The sequence below is a fragment of the Engystomops pustulosus genome, chromosome 7 (genome assembly GCF_040894005.1).
Source record: "Engystomops pustulosus chromosome 7, aEngPut4.maternal, whole genome shotgun sequence".
Taxonomy (NCBI): Eukaryota; Metazoa; Chordata; class Amphibia; order Anura; family Leptodactylidae; genus Engystomops; species Engystomops pustulosus.
In genome coordinates, this window is record NC_092417.1 from 21,232,551 (window position 1) to 21,253,222 (window position 20,672).

The 20,672-nt window shown below is 42.2% G+C and overlaps 1 protein-coding gene across 1 annotated transcript in view; it reads right to left on the bottom strand.

The window, feature by feature from the left end:
- Positions 1-4,428: 4,428 nt before the first annotated feature.
- NTRK1 (neurotrophic receptor tyrosine kinase 1) overlaps positions 4,429-20,672 on the bottom strand; it is an 83,009-nt gene continuing 66,765 nt past the window's right edge. The window contains exons 13-17 of the mRNA XM_072115051.1: positions 13,169-13,299; positions 12,803-12,975; positions 10,843-11,083; positions 7,107-7,265; positions 4,429-5,233 (exon numbers count right to left, since the gene is read on the bottom strand). Coding sequence (XP_071971152.1) covers positions 5,048-5,233; positions 7,107-7,265; positions 10,843-11,083; positions 12,803-12,975; positions 13,169-13,299 — 890 coding nt within the window. The 3' untranslated portion in view covers positions 4,429-5,047. The remainder of the gene's footprint in view (positions 5,234-7,106; positions 7,266-10,842; positions 11,084-12,802; positions 12,976-13,168; positions 13,300-20,672) is intronic.

A 20,672-nucleotide genomic window follows, 5' to 3' on the forward strand; every position in this document is an offset into this window, starting at 1 on the left:
GGAAAGAGGACTAAAATACTGGTCACAAGAGGAGGGGGACCAAAATACTGGTCACAAGAGGAGTCGGGACTAAAATACTGGCCACAAGAGGAGGGAGGACTAAAATACTGGTCACAAGAGGAAGGGGGACCAAAATACTGGTCACAAGAGGAGGGGGGACTAAAATACTGGCCACAAGAGGAGGGAGGACTAAAATACTGGCCTGGCCACAAGAGGAGGCAGGACTAAAATACTGGCCACAAGAGGAGGCAGGACTAAAATACTGGCCACAAGAGGAGGCAGGACTAAAATACTGGCCACAAGAGGAGGGAGGACTAAAATACTGGCCACAAGAGGAGGGAGGACTAAAATACTGGCCACAAGAGGAGGGAGGACTAAAATACTGGCCACAAGAGGAGGGAGGACTAAAATACTGGCCACAGGAGGAGGGGGGACTAAAATACTGGCCACAAGAGGAGGTGGGACTAAAATACTGGTCACAAGAGGAGTGGGGACTAAAATACTTGTCACAAGTGGAGGGAGGACTAAAAATACCGGTCACAGGAGGAGGGGGGACTAAAAATATCAATTACAAATGGAGGTGAACCAAAAAAAGTCATAAGAGAAGGTTGGACTAAAAATACTGGTCACAGACAAAGGTGTGACAACAGAGGGTGGGAATAAAGAATACTGGTTACAACCAGTAACAGGACTAGAAAATACTGATCATAACAAGAAGTGGGATTTAAAACTATTGGTTAACAAGGGGTGGGACTAAAAAATATAAGACAGAAGATGGGACTCCAAAACGCTGGTCACAACAGGGGACTAAACTCCAAAATAATGGTCACAACAGGGAAAGAGACTCCAAAACAGGGGATGAGTTTAAAATACTGATCACAACAAAGGGTAGGAATAAAAAAGACTGGTTACAACAAGGGGTGGGGTTGAAAACTAGTAGTCAAAACTGGTGACAGGACTAGAAAATACTGATCTTAACAGGAAGTGGGATTCAAACCTATTGGATACAAAGGAAGTAGGACTAAAAATACAAGTCATAACAGAAGATGACACACCAAAAAACTGGTCACAACAGGGGATGAGACTTTTAAATGTTGGTCACAACAAGGGCGGAGCTTTATAGTAGTGGTCACAACAAAGGACAAGGACTCAGTAATGTTCAAAATACTGGTCACAGAAGAGGGCGGCATATCTCACAACCATCACGGATATTGCAGTTCCAGATTTTAGAGTGTAGCCCACTATCCTGGGTGGGGGTATATCCTGGGAAATAATTCTCTCCAGATTCCTCCTCCACCATTGGACCTCTGCCCAGTTGTTTGCAGCATAGGCCTGCAGGCGCAATGTGATGATGTCATTGTGCCTGTTGGCTTCAGAGACACAATCAGCAGTGAAAGAAGTGGAGGGAGTATTATACTTTGTGGGGGCCATTGATGGGGGCATAATACTGTTTGGGGATACTATGGGTGGAGTAAGGAGGTGGGACAAAGAATGTGTCTTAGGAATTTCTCTTTCTCCATTGGAAAAGTTGGGAGGCTGGATGGATGGGACCCAAAATACTGCTCACAACAGGGCGGGACCAGTCGTTAATTATAACATAGGCAACCCAGGGGGACCATGGCCACCCAACCCACCCACCAAATTTTATACTCAGACGGACATGAAATCCTTGTACATCTGTTCCGCTCTCAATTCACATGCACACAAGAGCCATTTCAGGACCCTTGAAGGTCATGCAAAGGTCCTGAAACCACAGATTGAAAGGAGGCAGAAGGGAAGCATTGTCCAATAAGCTGATTTTAGTTCCAGGTGTAGGAAGTAATTCCAGACTTGAAGGGGCAATAATATTCATACACCCCAGGGCCCGTGGCAGTCTTAGTCCCCCCCTGGGCAGGACACAATGACAGGGGGCTGGTAACAAAAAGTCTGCTCTTGTCTGGAGCAGCCAAGTTTTTAAAGTTTTTTTTTTTTTTTTAAATCCAAGCAACATTATAATTATAATTTTAAAAAGTGTGAAAAAGACAACACCTATTTTTTAAATTAACTTTATTAAATAGCCGTCATATAACAGGACATAATATGTACATATTTGGTGTCACCATAACTGCAACATCCTAGACGTAACACACTACTTTTGGCGATGCATTGATGAGGATCTACACCCATTCTCTTAAGATGCTTTCTAGTATGAGAAGACAATTGTGCCCCGAACCTAACCTATGTAAGGCAAGGTTGGTCCACCAGTGTATTTGGTCAACATTTGTACAACCAGTCTTACTAACCTCATCATGGCTGGGGCTTCTATGTGCCCTATATCACCTCCATGGTAGCAAAGTAGACCATAATGGTTAAAATAAGTTTTTATGCTCAAAAAAGCTGTACAATAACATCACAATAATTTATTCCAACTGAAAATAAATACGGGTAAAGCATAATATACAAGAGCAAGGCAACTTTAAGTGCTAGGGACAGTACTGGGAATAAGGGGTAAAGGGTTCCTGCCCAAAGAGCTTACAATCTAGCATAAATAATATCAACTTCATAACCATTCTAAATATATAGTTGGGGAAGAGGTGGAGATGACTGTTATAAGTGATGTTCCTTGTCCTGAGAGCTTACATTCTAATTATATAATACATGATATATCCAAGTACAACACAAGAATGGGTGGAGATGCTGAGGGACACGTCAAGTTCTAGATAAGTTTGGCACAAGAAACAGAACTCCGCTCTTGTTCTCCATACTGGCTCCGGCAAAGGCGTAATCCTTGTCCAAAGGTTAAGGCGTTGACAGCCAAAATGGATGTTACAAATCCACAGAATGTTCCATCGAATTTCCCAAAAAGTCCCGTAATTTTCATGATTTAAAATGAAAATAGTGAAGGAATGTATCAAAACAAATATATGAGTAATCTGTTTCCATAGGGTCCACCACACCGCTTGTTGGATGGTACATGATGCAGTAGTGACTCAGAGGAATCTCTTTCCAGTATTTGTCAGGACACCACACTAGTCCATTATTTAGGAATACTCTCATCATCCTGTGTAGTGGTGAATGTGGTAGACCTAAGCCTTGACCATATAACCTGTGTATCATTTCTTAACTTAACAATGAGGAACCCCAATGGAACCTTCCATAACTTTTATTAAGGTTCATCATTTCAACAAGATTTATTACCTCCACCCCATCTGTGAGTGATCCTGTGGGGTTCTAGGACACCCTTGGCCACATACCAAGAAGCACCATGGTCTAACAAACCCTGGTTTCTTCTAAGGAGATGCAAGAACCTTAAGGAGCTTCGGTCTACTGAAGAAAGATCTTCTACCACATTTAAAGTACTTTGTACCATCCTCCTCAATACAAATGGAATCAAATTGTGGTTCAATATTGTAAAGGAGGAACAAGTCAAGTTGATGATGTCCTCATTCTAGATGGAGAATCTCACTATACACTTTTATGGGTGGTGGTAACAGATCCAGACCAGTTCTTAGTTAGACTCTAATTTCTAGTGTTCCCTCTCAAACACAAAATGTCAGGAGATGGACCAAGCAGGAACATAGGGAAGTTGAGACCAGCTGGGTCCAGATCTGATCATTTGAGGTTTGATAGGACCCCCAATCTTAACAGATAAGTAAGGTCTATCATGGCTTTGGTCCATCATGTTGTGTAGCTTTCTATTCCTATGAATATGATACCTGTCAATGATACCTAAGAACCCTTAGACAAAGATGATAACCTTGAGTAGCAGACACAGTACAGGCGATCCCCTACTTAAGGACACCCAACTTACAGACAACCCATAGTTACAGACAGACCCCTGTGACCTCTGGTGAAGCTCTCTGGATGCTTTACTATAGTCCCAGACTGCAATGATCAGCTGTAAGGTGTCTGTAATGAAGTTTTATTGATAATCCTTGGTCCCATTACAGCAAAAAAATTTTAAACTCCAATTGTCACTGGGGCCAATTTTTTTTTGTCTGGATCTACAATTTTAAAATATACAGGTTCGACTTACATACAAATTCAACTTAAGAACAAACCTCCGGACCCTATCTTGTATGTAACCCGGGGACTGCCTGTATATACATTGGGATTATATGTTATATATGTACACAGTGACTCCACCAGCTGCAGAATACTGAGTGTCAGCTATGGAATATGGTACTTGATGGAATTTTTTCTGTAGATAATTTCTAAAAATGTATATTAGTGGACATGTCCGGTAGCTAAGGTGAACTGCAGATGTCTGACTTTTTCTTGTGTCCCCTATGCCGATCCCCAGAGAAGACAATATGACCATAAATCTATTGTGTCTCTGTTCTAGTCCTGTGTATAACATACATCCTCACAGACGAGAACACATTATTGTTTTAGGACATTTCTATAAATTATATGATACAGCTTTCAATGAAAATGGAAACCAATATATATAGAGAGAGAGAACATTTATCTGAGGAACCATCTAATAAATTAATAAACATGTGTTACAGTCGATTTCCCCAGAGGGTAGGAGATATATCCATGTAAACCTTAGTAGACAATGTAGGATAGAGTCATATAGAGTCTTAGAAATATCCACCAGGAACCAACATTCATTCTTAAGAGCCTTGGCATAGTAGACTTATAGTAGCTAACCGTCTACCGGTAGACGCTAGACCAAACGGTTAGGACGTCTGAGGTGGACTTGGAAATAATATTGGAAATATTGGTGAATTTGAGAAGAAGGTCATTGGCAGTTCTTTCATCTGATCTCGACTAAGAGACATTTGGGTCTGGTCTCCTTTGTGCTGTCATTGTCCTCGCCTTATGGAGCCCATAGTTTGTGCTTAACAGACTTTCCTTATGCTGCTTCTCCTAGGAGCTTTCTTGGCTTAAAGTTCCTTGAATACCCCCATAACAAGTCAGGAGATTCAATGGAGCCATTGTTGAGATGAAGGATGTCAATCAAGGGGGTGATGAATTAGCAAAGCTTCTTCTGCAGTGTATAATGGAGTGTTGGACTTGCAGGAGATATTAAAGCTGTTACGTTTGGTTGGTAGAACTTGTTCTACTGCAGAATGTCTAAATATACCGGCGGGGCTTTGACGAGAGCTTGAAGCTTGCGATGGATCTCTTTGATGTTGAGCCTCTGTTGTGGTTCTCTCTGCCAGCAGCCTTGCATAATGGTGTAAACCTCAGTGGGGCAGGTTCGTGGTCTTTCAAGTTCTCGTCCTTGGGTAATGCACTCAATGGCCTAGAGTAAGAAGAAGATGGAGACGTTAAAATAAGAAATTGGTCAACAAATGGTCAAAACATGGTCAACCAGGTCCTGGAAGACCTTAAGATCTAGTGCAAATTCAAACAGTTCTCAATATTGTCCACTCCATTATGGATCTTCAGGAGTAGACTGGCCAAACACGTTAGATTTTGATCGAACCCACCGTTTTCAGCAAGATGTTTCAGTGTTGGCGGCATATGAACTATCACTAGATACATCAAACATCTAGTATATCTAGATCCCGTAGACTTATGGATGATCGTGGAACTACAAATATGATCTCAGTGGAGAAAATTGTTGAAATGAAAACATTTCTGTGTCATCATTAAGCTTCACTGGAGGAGGCATACACATTTGTTGCCACCTAGTGAAAGTGGATAATGGGGCAGGTCTGTCTTTTGGCCTAAAGAGTTTTTTAATATCATCTCAGTCTATCCATCTATCCAGGACCGGCTCCAGTTTTCAGTAGGCCCCTGGGTGACAGAGCCTCAGAGGGCCCCTTTGCAGTGTACTGACGTGGCTGCATTAAAAATTCAGAAACTAAAAGTTTCCTGTTCCCGAAAATATTCTCTTGTTTATCATTCCATACAGAACCCTCCATGGTTATTTTATATAAGCCCCCCTCACTCCCTGTGGATTCACTATATACAGCCCCCTCACCCCCATGGATTCCTTACATACACCATTATGTGGGCCGCCCCAGCAGCTCTGGGCTCCGGCACTTGCCCAAGTATGACCAGCGCTGGCGCGGGCCCTGTAACGGTCTATCTCACATTTATCTATCTCATATCTTTGTATGTATCTTGTATGTATCTGTATCTATTTCACATCTATCTACCTCTCTCATATCTATTTATCTATCTATCTCATATCTATCTATCTATCTATCTATCTATCTTCTATCTATCTATCTATCTATCTATCTATATCCTATCTATCTATCTATCTATCTATCTATCTATCTATCTATCTATCTATCTATCTATATCCTATCTATCTATCTATATCCTATCTATCTATATCCTATCTATCTATATCCTATCTATCTATCTCATATCTAGATATCTATCTCATATCTATCTATCTATCTATCTATCTATCTATCTATCTATCTCCTATCAATCTATCTATATATCTATTATCATCTATCTATCTATCTATCTATCTATCTATCTATCTATCTATCTATCTATCTGTCTGTCTACGTCTATTTATCTATCTATCTTTCTATCTCTCTATCTCTTATCTATTTATCTCTATCCATCTATCACTATCTTGGATGGATATCTGTGTATACATCTCGTCTTGGTCTAGACAGCCTCCCCCCATACACTGTATATCCTGACAATGACAAGTACCTGTAAATACAATTACATGTCAGGAATAAATAATGTTGTGTTTGTAAATGTTCCCCATCTCCCGGCCAAGACGCCTTGGGCTTGAGGTAACCTAATCCCTCTTGATGTAGTAAAGAGCCACTTATCTGGGTGTCTCCTGAGTTCATTACCTTCTCCAGTTCCTGCGGAGGTCACTTACACGACCCCCAGGGCATCACAATCACATTACCCCCATCGAGCGCTGGAAAAAATTAAAATCAGATTCTTCTTCTTGGTATTAATTTATTTCCGGAGAAAGCTTTCTTGGCATGAGCCGGGGCGAAGAGGAACCTTCCAGTGCCCAGATATCACCCTACGAGCGCCAAGCCGGGCTTGTTACAATGCATCACTGCATACTGTCTATACAGTGGGTACAATTGTAACAAACCCTCAGCTGTGAGAAATTTTAGGTATGTAGGTTAAGACACCAGCGAATAACACAAAATAGTGCGCTGTTTCTTTAAGCATTGTACCTCTGTATTGGAGAGCTGGTACCACGGCTGCTTCCCGTAGGTGAAGATCTCCCATAGGACCACACCGAAGCTCCATATGTCACTCTCCGTGGTGAACTTCCGATATAGGATGCTCTCAGGCGGCATCCAGCGGATGGGAAGCATCGTCCGACCCCCAACCTGGGAACAGAGAATAGACATCCCCTTTAAGGAAACATATTCTGTATGCTTAATATGACAATGTTAATAATATAGGTAGTCAGAGCTCCACCCACCGACTTCATTATGATAATAAGCACAGCTAACGAAGTCACAGCTCCTCCCACTTAATCATTATTTGAATATAAACAGTTTAGGTAGTCAGAGCCCCTCCTACTTACTTCATTATGAAAATGTGCATAGCTTAGGAAGTCAGAGCCCCTCCCTCTGACATCATTATTATATAAACCTTTAGGGTAGTCATAGCTCCTCCCTTTTATGGTATTATAATATAAATGGTTTAGTTAGGCATAGCTCCTCCCACATAATCATTATTATAAAATAAACAGTGTGAGTAGTCTTAACCCCTACCACTTACATAATTTTTATTATATAAACTATTACGGTAGTCATAGCTCCTCCCACTTATATTTTTATTATAATATGAACTGCCTTTGTCGCTAGGGCTATTTTACTATTAAAAAAATTAACATATCGGGTTGTCATAGCTCCACCCACTTGCCTTATTATAATATTAAGAACAGATTAAGTTTCCACAGCTCCTCCCACTTTGATTACGATAGCTATGATAACAGTATTAGTTGTCAAAACTCCGCCCACTGACTTTATTATTATAACATGAACAGATTAGGTTGTCAAGCATCTCCCAATTATGTAAGTATGCAAATATGAACAGTTTGGGTTGTCATAGCCCCTCCCCCTTACCTCATTCTAATACTATGGACAGATTAGTTTGTCAAAGCTCCTCCCAATTCCTTCATTTTGATACAGTAAAAAGTGCTAGTTGTCAGAGCTCCGCCCACTTTCTTTCTTATGACAAAATGACCGTATTTAAATGTCAAAGCTCCTCCCACTTATTCATCGTAAAACTTTGAAGCTCCTCCCACTTATTCATTGTAAAACTTTGAACAGCTTCAGTGGTCAAGCTCCTCCCACCTTTTTTATTAAGAAAGTATTAACAGTTTTGCTGATCAGAGCTCCTTTTATTTGCCTTCTATTAGAATAAGAGGAAATATATGCAAATAAATTCTTCTCCAGAAGTAAGAAAGCTAGTGCCCCCTATTAGAGGTAGTAACTTGCGGAAGGTGGCACTGCTCAGAGATATTTTGCACATTGAATGGGAGATGGATGTAGTACAGCGCCCCCTATAGTAGGTATCTAGTATTGTAACTAATACATTTACTAATAACGAGCCTCCATTATAATTACCAGCACGGCTGAGAGTAATCTATTGATCCTATTAAGGAGCTGTAGTCGTGATGCACTCCTCAGATCCCCCTCTCCCACTCCCCCAATTTTCCCCTCCAACTCTTCCCTTGGATTTTTCCAAGTACTAAGTGATTTTCTTGTATTCCCATCATCGTCCGGCATTAAATATGAATACAAGTCTGACAAAGAGACAACTGCAGCTCACTAAAAGGGAAAGAAAGAGGCCCGGGCAATTCACAATGTCACAAGTTCAAATCCCCCTAGAGCCCTTGAAGGAGATGAAGATGGATGGGATCTCCGGGCGGCAGAGAGAACTTGGCAGGGGCTGAAGGTTCACATGGGCAATAAAATCTCCACCTGGACTCGTGCCATCTCCAGAACATGGCAACCTAATGTCTGATCGCATCTCTTACTTACAAACTCATTGGCTTTTTATTAGGATTACCATCAAACAGAAATCCTAATTTAATACGGCCGTTCCAGGGTGGCGGGAGATTTACTGCTAGCATGGGCTCACTCAGCCTCGGAGACGCATTGACATTGGTCGATTGTAGAGTTAGTGGACCAATAACCCTACATATTTATACATAATAGACAAAACAATTCTAGATCATTCAATCCCACCACTAGAATGTACAGGAAAGCCTCCATCCTGCCCACAAAATCTTAATGGCTGAATTAATTGAAGCTCTTCCTCCTTTTAGTTGGCCATAACCCTTCCCATCCACATGGACCTTTAGGTCAATTGAGAGTGAATTTCTCTTCAACAGAAGATAGAAGGAAACCATAGCCATGTACAAAAGGCATTTTGAAATCCAACTCTCTGATCTGACCTCATCCTCTAAAATATTGACAACTGGGGGAAAGTCTGGAGACCTCCATATACTTTAGATCAGTGATGGCTAACCTATGGCACTGGTGCCAGAGGTGGCACTCGGAGCCCTTTCTGTGGGCACTCAGGGCATCACCAGAGATGACTCCAGGTATCTTCCTGCAGTCCCAGACAGCCTAGGACTTGCTGCGCACAGAGGTATTTTAAAGTGACAGCGCTGCCTGGGACTATTTTCTGCTTTATTGGTGTCCTCAGGGTGATGGTATCAATGAAAACTGTGACAGAGAAGGGAGTATAAATCACAAATTAAATTCCTGTGTTGGCACTTTGTGATAAATAAGCGGGTCTTTGTTGTAGTTTGGGCACTCGACCTCTAAAAGGTTCGCCATCACTGCTTTAGATGGTTGACCAATCCCACCAAAATAAGGTATGGCCAACATCAATCTAATGTCTATGGCCAGTTTTGGATACTACTTCTTTGGGTAGAAGGTTCCAATGTTTGACTTTTGTTACAATGAAAAATCCAATCGTTTACACATTGTAGAAACAACCAAGATGCCCTTAAGTGTGGACAACTCTCTTGAGGAACATCAATGGTTGGACCAATACCATGGTAGATTCACAGTATTGCAGTACATTATTTAATCTATGAATGATCTATGAAGGGATATGCATCATGTTCCTTGTATGTAATCTTGATTTGATTTCCCCCTAACCCCTTCAAACTTGGCCCCATTGGAGACAGACCCAGGTCCTTACATGGTAGTAGACAGTACTGTAGATATCTCAGGATATGCCAAAGTCACTAATTTTGACTGAAAAATGTCCCCCCACAAGCAGCAAGGTCTTGGTGTTCAAAGTGTAGAGATGCCAGATAAATCATGATAGCATCTCTTACTTAATCCTAAATTCACTCCGCCTTGGAGATGTCTGCAGTCCATAAATAAGACTGCCCATTCAGATAGATTGAATGTTTGGTTGGTGGATCACTAACCCTACCTACCTGTACCCATAATTGACAACAAAATTCTGGATCATTCAATACCCACCCACAAGATTTTGTGAATGCCCCTTTCATGCCCACAAAACCTTATTGTTGGCATTTATTTAGCTCAGACCCTCCCACCCTGGCAATCTCAGTTGGCCATCTCTCATGATGTTTACTATTGGGAAGGGTTTGAACGCTCTATATATCTTAGATGGTTTACCAATCCCATCGAAATCATGTCCGGCCAACATCAATCTGATGTCGATGGCCAACTCTTGCTACTACTTCTGGAGTTAGGAGGTTCCACTATTTGACTCCTGTTACTGTAAAAAAGCCTTTTCTTTTCATATCAGAAAAACAACCAACTGCCCCCAAGTGTGAATTGTCTACAGTTGGTTGGACATTCTCCCTCGTAAAGTTTTAGGTATGTAATGTATATGAAAGTTCAATGCTGGGATATGCATTATCTACTCAGGCTTGCCCTATTGTGGACATCCCCATGTCCTTACCCGGTAATAGTCAGTACTGTAGATATCTCGAGACATCCCAAAGTCACCAATCTTGACCACCAAATTGTGCCCCACAAGGCAGTTCCTTGTTGCAAGATCCCGGTGGACGAAGTGGAGAGATGCCAGATAAACCATCCCTGAGGCAATCTGTGAGGCAATCTGTAACATCTGGGTCAGGTTCAGCTGTCCAAATGGTTGTCCATTCCCGTTATCAAGAATCTTGGCGTCTGGTCCATGGGATCTGAGCAATGGATAAAGATAGCGACAAAATGAGGAATGATGTACACAGTAACGTTATAATACAGAGAACGTATGTCAAGCAAGTTGTGAATCAATGATAGCAGAAATCTTGAAATGGCTTTCACAATATAATTGGGGGAAATTATGTGTCAGTTGACCAAGTGACCTCCAGATCCTCCATCTATCACGTCCTATGGGGGACGCCATGTTGCTGCCCATATTAGACATCTTCCTTGTGACGGAGGGATATGATTAGAGAGCAGCAGCCTCTGACAAGATACATTTCTCAGTCCCAGTGTAACAATAACCATAAAACACGGTGTCTCTGCGATCTCCCCATCAGGACCCGGACACTGTACAACGCCACTGGCAGCCCATCGTCTATGTCTAATACCTACGGGACCAATCAAAAAGTCTCTGTTTATTTCAACTGATGGGCAATCTCCTTCTATTTAAGCCTCTCAGACAGATAATCTAATCAATATTGCAGAGAGGAGTGCATTAGCTGGAGAGATGGCAGGCTGAGAGCGGCACATCCACCGCTATAATGGCAGCTCTGCGCTGGGGTTGGGGGGGCAAAGTGTCGGCTGAAGGGAAGCTGTAAAGATGCTGATGGAAATAGGGCGCGGGTCTTAGCATATATCTTTAAGTTTTCAAATGGAAACAGTTGATGAGGTAAGGGTTAAAAAAACCCTCAAATAAATAATTTGGAAATGGTATGGAAAATTCCTTTAAGGAACATCATCATTACTATCTCACCAAAGAATTCCCAATTTTATTTTCTCTGGAATTCCACCTGAAGATCCATAACCAATGATTGTCAATTAGACTCTATACCTCATGCCCTACCAAATCCTACCCGAACCCTCAACCCATTCCGTTGCACTCTACATATGCTAGACCTCTACACATTAGTCCTTCTTAACGTGCAATACCTTCAAAGTTCTCAAAAATTTGAGGAGTATTTGGGTGGTCTCTTATTTTGATCTACATGGAACAGTCCTAAATGTCTTGAAGTAGTCACCTTGTCAAATGGAGCATTAGAAAAGGGACCAAGCAACTCTGAAGGTGCTTATGCAGGTTGATCAAAACTTGATAAAATGGACAATATCTGTAAGGTTTTTTGGATAAAACTTACTAAAAAAACATCACTTTACCCAACCAATGACACATCGTAATCATTTGAAAATATATTTAAAATTTGTTCACAAAAATTACCAGAATTTCCAGAAAGACCGATCAATCTTCACTTGACTACGTGAAGGACAATATGGACTATGCATATGGTTTTGTCAACTCAAGCATAATCCACCACATCATCATCATTGTTCAACAACCAATCTGCTTCTATAATGTAAAAGGCCAACCTATGTTCATGTATTCAAGCGTGGTCAACATGGGTTATAGCCTTAGGCCCCTTCCACACTAGCGAGTGTGATGCGATGAACTCGCATCACACTCGCAACGCAAGCTGCCGGGAACGCACGGCCCGAACGCTGCACCGCGGGAGTGAACTGACATGCTGAGTTCACTCCCGCGGTGCAGCGTTCGGGCCGTGCGTTCCCGGCAGCTTGCGTTGCGAGTGTGATGCGAGTTCATCGCATCACACTCGCTAGTGTGGAAGGGGCCTAATGGGTCAAAATTGTCCACTTTTGTCAAATTTTTGTCTAAGATGTATGGCCGTCTTAACATTGTAAGTCATGACTTTAAAGGAACTGACCTGAGGAAGCGGTTGAGATCTCCATGCTTCATGTACTCAAACACCATGATGAGGGGTTCCCCATCAGTACAAACGCCATAAAACTTTACAATGTGCTCATGTTGAAGGACTGTGAGAAGCTCGGCCTCACGTTGGAAGTCCTGGCGGGCCATCTCGGTAGCTTCTTTAAGAGCCTGGATTCAGTCAAAAGAAGAATTTATGGAACTGAGGAACATAGTTTTTAAGGCATTATCTAGATTTTGTCATTCTTCTTGGACATGTTTTGGTGGGCCGCTATTGACTATTCACCAAGTGGTTCCATGTATAAACCTACTCAATTACAGTGACCTTTTTAGAAAGTTTAACCCCGTTAATGTGGCCCATTACCTTAACAGCTACCAGAGTCTTTTCTTCATCCGGGGTCAGGTGGTAGCACTCGGCCAAATACACTTTTCCAAAGGCCCCCTCTCCCAGCTCCCACTTGGGGACAATGTCTCTCCTCTTGATGTGTTGAACACCTGCAAATTATAGACACTGTTGTCATTGTCCTGTACCCCAAGTATCAGTGTGTCCAAAGTCGTAACTAGGAGAGGCTGGACCCCATAGCAAATTTTTGAATTTGGCCCCTCTTAGCCCTTGAAAAAAATGTAAATGATATACAGAGCCTTGTAAAAGTATTCGGCCTCCTTGAACTTTTCTACCTTTTGCCACATTTCAGGCTTCAAACATAAAGATATAAAATTGTCATTTTTGGTGAAAAATCAAAAAGTGGGACACAATTGTTAAGTGGAACGAAATTTATTGGATATATTTTTCAGATATGATACTGAATTTCTTTCCCGATCTTCCTTGGAGAACACCTGGAGCTCTGGGAAGTTGGATGAAGCGTTTGTGAGCAGCAGTTTTCAGCTCTTTCCACAGATTCTCCATTGGATTCAGGTTTGGATGTGACTTGGCCGTTGTAACACCCATATACGGTTATTTGTGAACCTTCCAGTGTAGATTTTGCTTTCTATTTTGGATCATTGTCTTGTTAGAAGATAAATCTCTGTCCCAGTCTCAGGTCTGTTGCAGACAGATTTTCTTCCAGAATGGTCCTGGATTTGGCTCCATTCTTCTTTCCATCAATATTAACCAACTACCCTGTCCCTGCTGAGCAAAGCCCAAACTATGATGCTGCCCCCACCATGTGTGACAGTGGGGATGTTGCCCCCACCATGTGTGACAGTGTGGATGCTGCCCCCACCATGTGTGACAGTGAGGATGGTGCCCCCACCATGTGTGACAGTGGGGATGGTGCCTCCACCATGTGTGACAGTGAGGATGGTGCCACCACCATGTGTGACAGTGAGGATGATGCCACCACCATGTGTGACAGTGGGGATGGTGCCTCCACCATGTGTGACAGTGGGGATGGTGCCACCACCATGTGTGACAGTGAGGATGATGCCACCACCATGTGTGACAGTGGGGATGGTGCCTCCACCATGTGTGACAGTGGGGATGGTGCCACCACCATGTGTGACAGTGAGGATGATGCCACCACCATGTGTGACAGTGGGGATGGTGCCTCCACCATGTGTGACAGTAGGGATGTTGCCCCCACCATGTGTGACAGTGGGGATGGTGCCCCCGCCATGTGTGACAGTGGGGATGGTGCCACCACCATGTGTGACAGTGGGGATGGTGCCACCACCATGTGTGACAGTGGGGATGGTGCCCCCGCCATGTGTGACAGTGGTGATGGTTCCACCACCATGTGTGATAGTGGGGATGGTGCCCCCACCATGTGTGACAGTGGGGATGATGGCCCCACCATGTGTGAAAGTGAGGTTGGTGCCTCCACCATGTATGACAGTGGGGATGGTGCCCCCACCATATGTGACAGTGGGGATGGTGCCGCCACCATGTGTGACAGTGGGGATGGTGACACCACCATGTGTGACAGTGGGGATGGTGCCACCACCATGTGTGACAGTGGGGATGGTGCCCCCGCCATGTGTGACAGTGGTGATGGTTCCACCACCATGTGTGACAGTGGGGATGGTGCCCCCACCATGTGCGACAGTGGGGATGGTGCCCCCACCATGTGTGACAGTGGGGATGGTGCCTCCACCATGTGTGATAGTGGGGATGGGGTGTTCAGGGGGGTAAGCTGTGCTGTTTTTATGCTAAATATATCGTTTGTAGTGTACGACTGATTGTTGTCCTATGGACAGACTCTCCCCCTCAGCTGTAGATCTCTGCAGGTTATCCAGAGGGATTAGGGGTCTCTTGGCTTCATCTCTGATCAGTCTTCTCCTTCATGATGCAAAACCTGAGACTATCACAGAGCAGGAGGATTTATCCGGAGACCTGATTATACACAGGTAATTATATTTATCATCAGTCATTTAGGACATTGAATCATTCAGGGTGCGGTCAGGGCCGCATCTGCCATGAGGCGAGATGAAAATCTCGCTTCAGGCGGCAGAATGCGGTTCCCTGTAAAGGGCGGCGAAATTTGCCGCTCTAAAGCGGGCGATTCGGTCGTCCAACAGCTAAATAAATCGTGCCTGTCTCTTTAAGACACAGGCGCGATATATATGCGGAGCGACGCAGCACCTTTCCGGCAGCTGCGTCGCTCCGTTCTAAGCAGTGACACAGGCGTCACGTCGTCACGCCGCCTGCATCACTGTGCGGAGCCGCGGCTCACAGAAAAGCTGCGTGAAGACCGGAGCCGCGCACCGAGGGAGCAGCCGCCTGCAGGTATGATTTTATTATTTTTCAAGTACTTTCATTAATTAAATGTGGCTAATAAGTGTGTGGGGAGGTGTCATGTTATACTGGAAGAGGGGGGGGGGTACTGTATCATAGTATCATAGTATCATAGTATATAAGGCAGGAAGGAGACGCAAGTCCATCAAGTCCAACCTTCAAGAATTAAATAAATGTTTTATCCACATAACCTGTGATATTTTTTCTCTCCAGAAAGTCATCCAGGCCTCTCTTGAACATGTACATAGAGTCCGCCATAACAACCTCCTGCGGCAGAGAGTTCCATAGTCTCACTGCTCTTACAGTAAAGAACCTTTGTCTATGGTGATGGTAGAATCGCCTCTCCTCTAGGCGTAGAGGATGCCCCCTTGTTCTGGTCACAGGCCTAGGTATAAAAAGATCTTTGGAGAGATCCTTGTACTGTCCGTTCAGGTATTTGTACATTGTAATGAGGTCTCCCCTCAGTCGTCTTTTTTCTAAACTGAATAATCCCAAATTTTGTAATCTGTCATTGTATTCTAATCCCCCCATTCCCCTAATAATCCTGGTTGCTCTCCTCTGCACCCGTTCCAGCTCTACTATATCCTTTTTATATACTGGTGCCCAAAACTGTACACAATATTCCATGTGTGGTCTGACCAGGGATTTGTATAAGGGCAGAACTATGTCTTTATCATGAGAATCTATTCCTCTCTTGATACATCCCATTATTTTATTTGCTTTAGCAGCAGCCGCCTAGCTCTGGTCACTAAAATTAAGTTTACCATCCACCAATACCCCCAAGTCCTTTTCAGCTTCAGTTTTACTAAGTAATTGACCGTTTAGAACATAATTATACTTTTTGTTTCCATGGCCCAAGTGCATAACTTTACATTTATCTACATTAAACCTCATCAACCATTTCTCTGCCCATCCCTCAAGCTTCCACAAATCCCTCTGTAATGCTAAACTATCGACCTCAGTATTTATTACTTTACACAGCTTAGTATCATCTGCAAATATTGAAACTTGACTGTGTAAACCCACTACAAGGTCATTAATAAAAATATTAAAAAGAAGTGGCCCCAATACTGACCCCTGTGGCACTCCACTGGTAACATCAACCCAATCTGAGAATGTGCCATTAATGACCACCCTCTGTTTTCTATCACTAAGCCAATTACTTACCCAGATACACAGATTTTCTCCTACTCCCAGCAGTCTCATTTTATATACCAACCTTTTATGTGGCACGGTGTCAAATGCCTTTGAAAAGTCCAGATATACAACATCCACAGCGTCCCCCAGATCTAGTCTTGAACTTACCTCCTCGTAGAAACCAATCAGATTAGTCTGACAGGACCGATCTCTCATAAACCCATGCTGACGCTGGGTTATAAGGTTGTGCACAGTGAAATACTCCAGGATAGCATCTCTAATAAACCCCTCAAATATTTTCCCCACCACAGCAGTTAGACTTACGGGTCTGTAGTTTCCAGGATCGCTATTTGATCCTTTTTTGTATATTGGTACCACATTTGCTATGCGCCATTCCTGTGGAACATAACCAGTCCTCAGTGAATCTTCAAATATTAAAAATAACGGTCTGTCTATCACGGTACATAATTCATGCAGAACCCGGGGGTGTATGCCATCTGGCCCCGGTGATTTATCTATCTTAGTGGTTGCGAGGCGGCGCCGTACCTCTTCCTGGGTTAAACTGTTGACATTATAAAAAGAATTTACATTATTCCTCATTGTGTCTTCCACCAGGGGATTTTCCTGGGTAAAGACAGTTGAGAAGGCGACATTCAGTAGATTGGCCCTTTCCTCATCTCCTTCCACCATGACCCCCATGTTATTTCTAAGGGGACCCACACTCTCTGTTTTTAGTTTCTTATCATTTATATACTTGAAAAATAATTTGGGATTATTTTTGCTCTCCCTGGCAATATTTCTCTCAGTCTCTATTTTTGCGGCCTTTATCTGCTTTTTACAGGATTTATTTTTCTCTCTATAATCATGTAATGCCTCATCACTACCTTCACGTTTTAGCACCTTAAACGCTTTATCTTTCTCGCTTATTGCTTTCCTTACAAGACTAGTTAGCCACATAGGCTTTTTCTTGTTCCTTTTATGCTTTTTCCCATAAGGTATGTGTTTCTCACAGGACTTTTTCAGAATATATGAGAAAAAGTCCCATTTTTGGGGGGGGGCTTTTGTCTTTGAGAGCATTATCCCAGTCTATGCCTTTAAGGTCTTCCCTTAGTTGATGAAAATTTGCCCTCCTGAAGTTTAGAGTGTTGGTTGCCCCTTCACTAACGCTCTTAGTAAAGCGTAATACAAAATCAATGATATTATGATCACTATTCCCCAGGTTCCCCCCAACCTGTAGTTTTGATACCCTATCAGGTCTGTTGGTAAGGATAAGGTCCAGCAGTGCCCCCCCTCTTGTTGGCTCCAGGACTAGTTGCGACAGGTAATTGTCTTTTGTTGTTGACAAGAACCTGCTACCTTTGAAGGACCTGCAGGTTTCTGCCCCCCAGTCAATATCTGGGTAATTGAAGTTCCCCATGATAAGTACTTCACCATGCTTTGAAGCCGCATCCATTTCACTTATCAGCATTTCCTCTGTTGCCTCCATTATATTTGGAGCCTTATAACAAACCCCTAGTAATATTTTATTATTCTTTTTCCCTCCCCTTATCTCCACCCATAGGGACTCCACATTTGCGTTACTGATGTCATCTCGCAGGACGGGCTTGAGGCAAGAATTCACATATAAACAAACCCCTCCACCTTTTTTATTTATACGATCCTTTCTAAAAAAGACTATAACCATCTATAGTAACAGCCCAGTCATAGCTACTGTCCAGCCATGTCTCGCTGTATGTATTATATGGGGCTAGAAAACGTTTAATACTGGGGGGGGGGGGGCGCTATATATATCATATGGGGCCATAATTATTTTATTCTGGGGGGGGGGATGATGGAATGCTATGTATTTTATTTGGGGCTATAATTATTTTATACTGGGGGGGGGATGCTATATATATATATATATATATATATATATATATTATTTAGGGCTATACCGTAATTATTTTATACTGGGGGGAGTGCTATATATATATATATATTATTTGGGGCTATGATTGTTTTATATTGGGGGGATGCTATAGATATTATTTGGGGCTATAAATATTTTATACTGGGGGATGCTATATATATTATTTGGGGCTATAATTATTTTATACTAGGGGGGTGCTGTATATTTTATTTGGGGATTTGGGGCTATAATTATTTTATACTAGGGGGGTGCTGTATATATTATATGGGCCATAATGAATTTTATACTGGGGGGGGGGGTGCTATATATATTATGTGGGGCCATAATCATTTTATACTGGGGGGTCCTGTATATATTATATATCACTATATCACTGTACACGGTACAGTATATTACTTAGCTGCAGGGGCTGTATATGGGATACAGTATATTACTAAGCTGGGAGGGGACTGTATATGTGGGGCAAGATTTTATTTAAGCTGTAGGGGATCTGTATATGGGAGCTGTATATAATTTAATTGGGTGGTGAATAACGAGGCCTTTAAATATATGAGAGCAGGGATATATAAAAATAAATTTATTATATATATATATATTCATTAGGGGGTGCTATATATTTGATCAGGGTTGCACTGTATGTAAAATCATGTAACATAATAACAGGGTGGGATATATTAGTTATAGGATACAGATTACTTTGCATCATGTAAACCAAATGTTGGGGTGGGTCTGTATTAATAAATATGGGGTGTTGTATATTGATTGGTGCTGTGCATGCTATAATTCCAGTAGAATATATATATATAATGAAGGGATGTGTTATATGTGGGGAGAGTGCGGTTAGTTGTGTTGTGAGGGGTATATATTATTTAGGAGCACAGTGTTGTTATCCCGGAGACTTTATACTGTAAGTGACTGTGGTATTTTTAGGGACGCCGGGTGGAGATGCTGCACGGAGCTGAAGATATCTGGCCGTGAATTCAGCAGCGATACATCATGGATTGGAGAACCCGGAATAAAGTCCTCCTGATGGAAGAGATTGTCATCTATAAGGTACTAGATGCCACTAATGTCTCTCAGATCCTGTAGTCAGTCACACACTGTCAGGGAGCTGTCTGTAGGGATGTTACTTGTTAGTAAAGTTTTCAGCATTTACTGAACAGGGAGTGTGGGGGGGGGGGGGGGGGCAGCATTTTAATATTCGCCTCAGGCAGCAGATATGCTAGAATCGGCCCTGGGCGCGGTCACACGTTGCAGTTAAATCTACATCGCAATTAGTTTTGGGTTGGTTTTAGGTGGTATTACTTATTTTAACAAGTGAAAGACATCAAATTAACAGGTGAATAAAATTTGTGGAAATGCTTTCTCCTTCAAAATCACATTCATCCATTCGGTTCATGTCTTCCACCTGTGAAATTGACAAAACTGCACCTAAAACCACCTCAAAACTAATTGCGATGCAGATTTAACTGCAACGTGTGACTGCACCCTCAGAGATCAGAGACTGAACTTGCTGCACTGAAAGTAAAGGAGCGGAATAATATTACACCCCCCACTTTTCAGTTTATTATTTTCTTTACAAAAGTTTAAAATATCCAATAAATTTTGTTCCACTTCACAATTGTTGTCTCACTTGATGTTGATTCTTCACCAAAAAATTTTAATTTTATATCTCTATGTTTGAAGCCTAAAATATTGCAAAAGGCAGAAAAGTTCAAGGGGACCGAATACTTTCACAAGGCTCTGTGTATAAACACACATTAATATGCTTATTTATACAGTATATGGACATACAGCATATATACATAAACACCAAACACACACCATATACACGCAAACAGCATAAACATACATCCAGTATACACACAACACATATACACACATACAGCACATACATACATACATACATACATAAAATACCATATACACACATACAGCATAAACATACATCCAGTATACACACACCACATATACACACATACAGCACATACATGCATACATAAAATACCATATACACACATACAGCATAAACATACATCCAGTATACACACACCACTTATACACACATACAGCAAATACAAACAT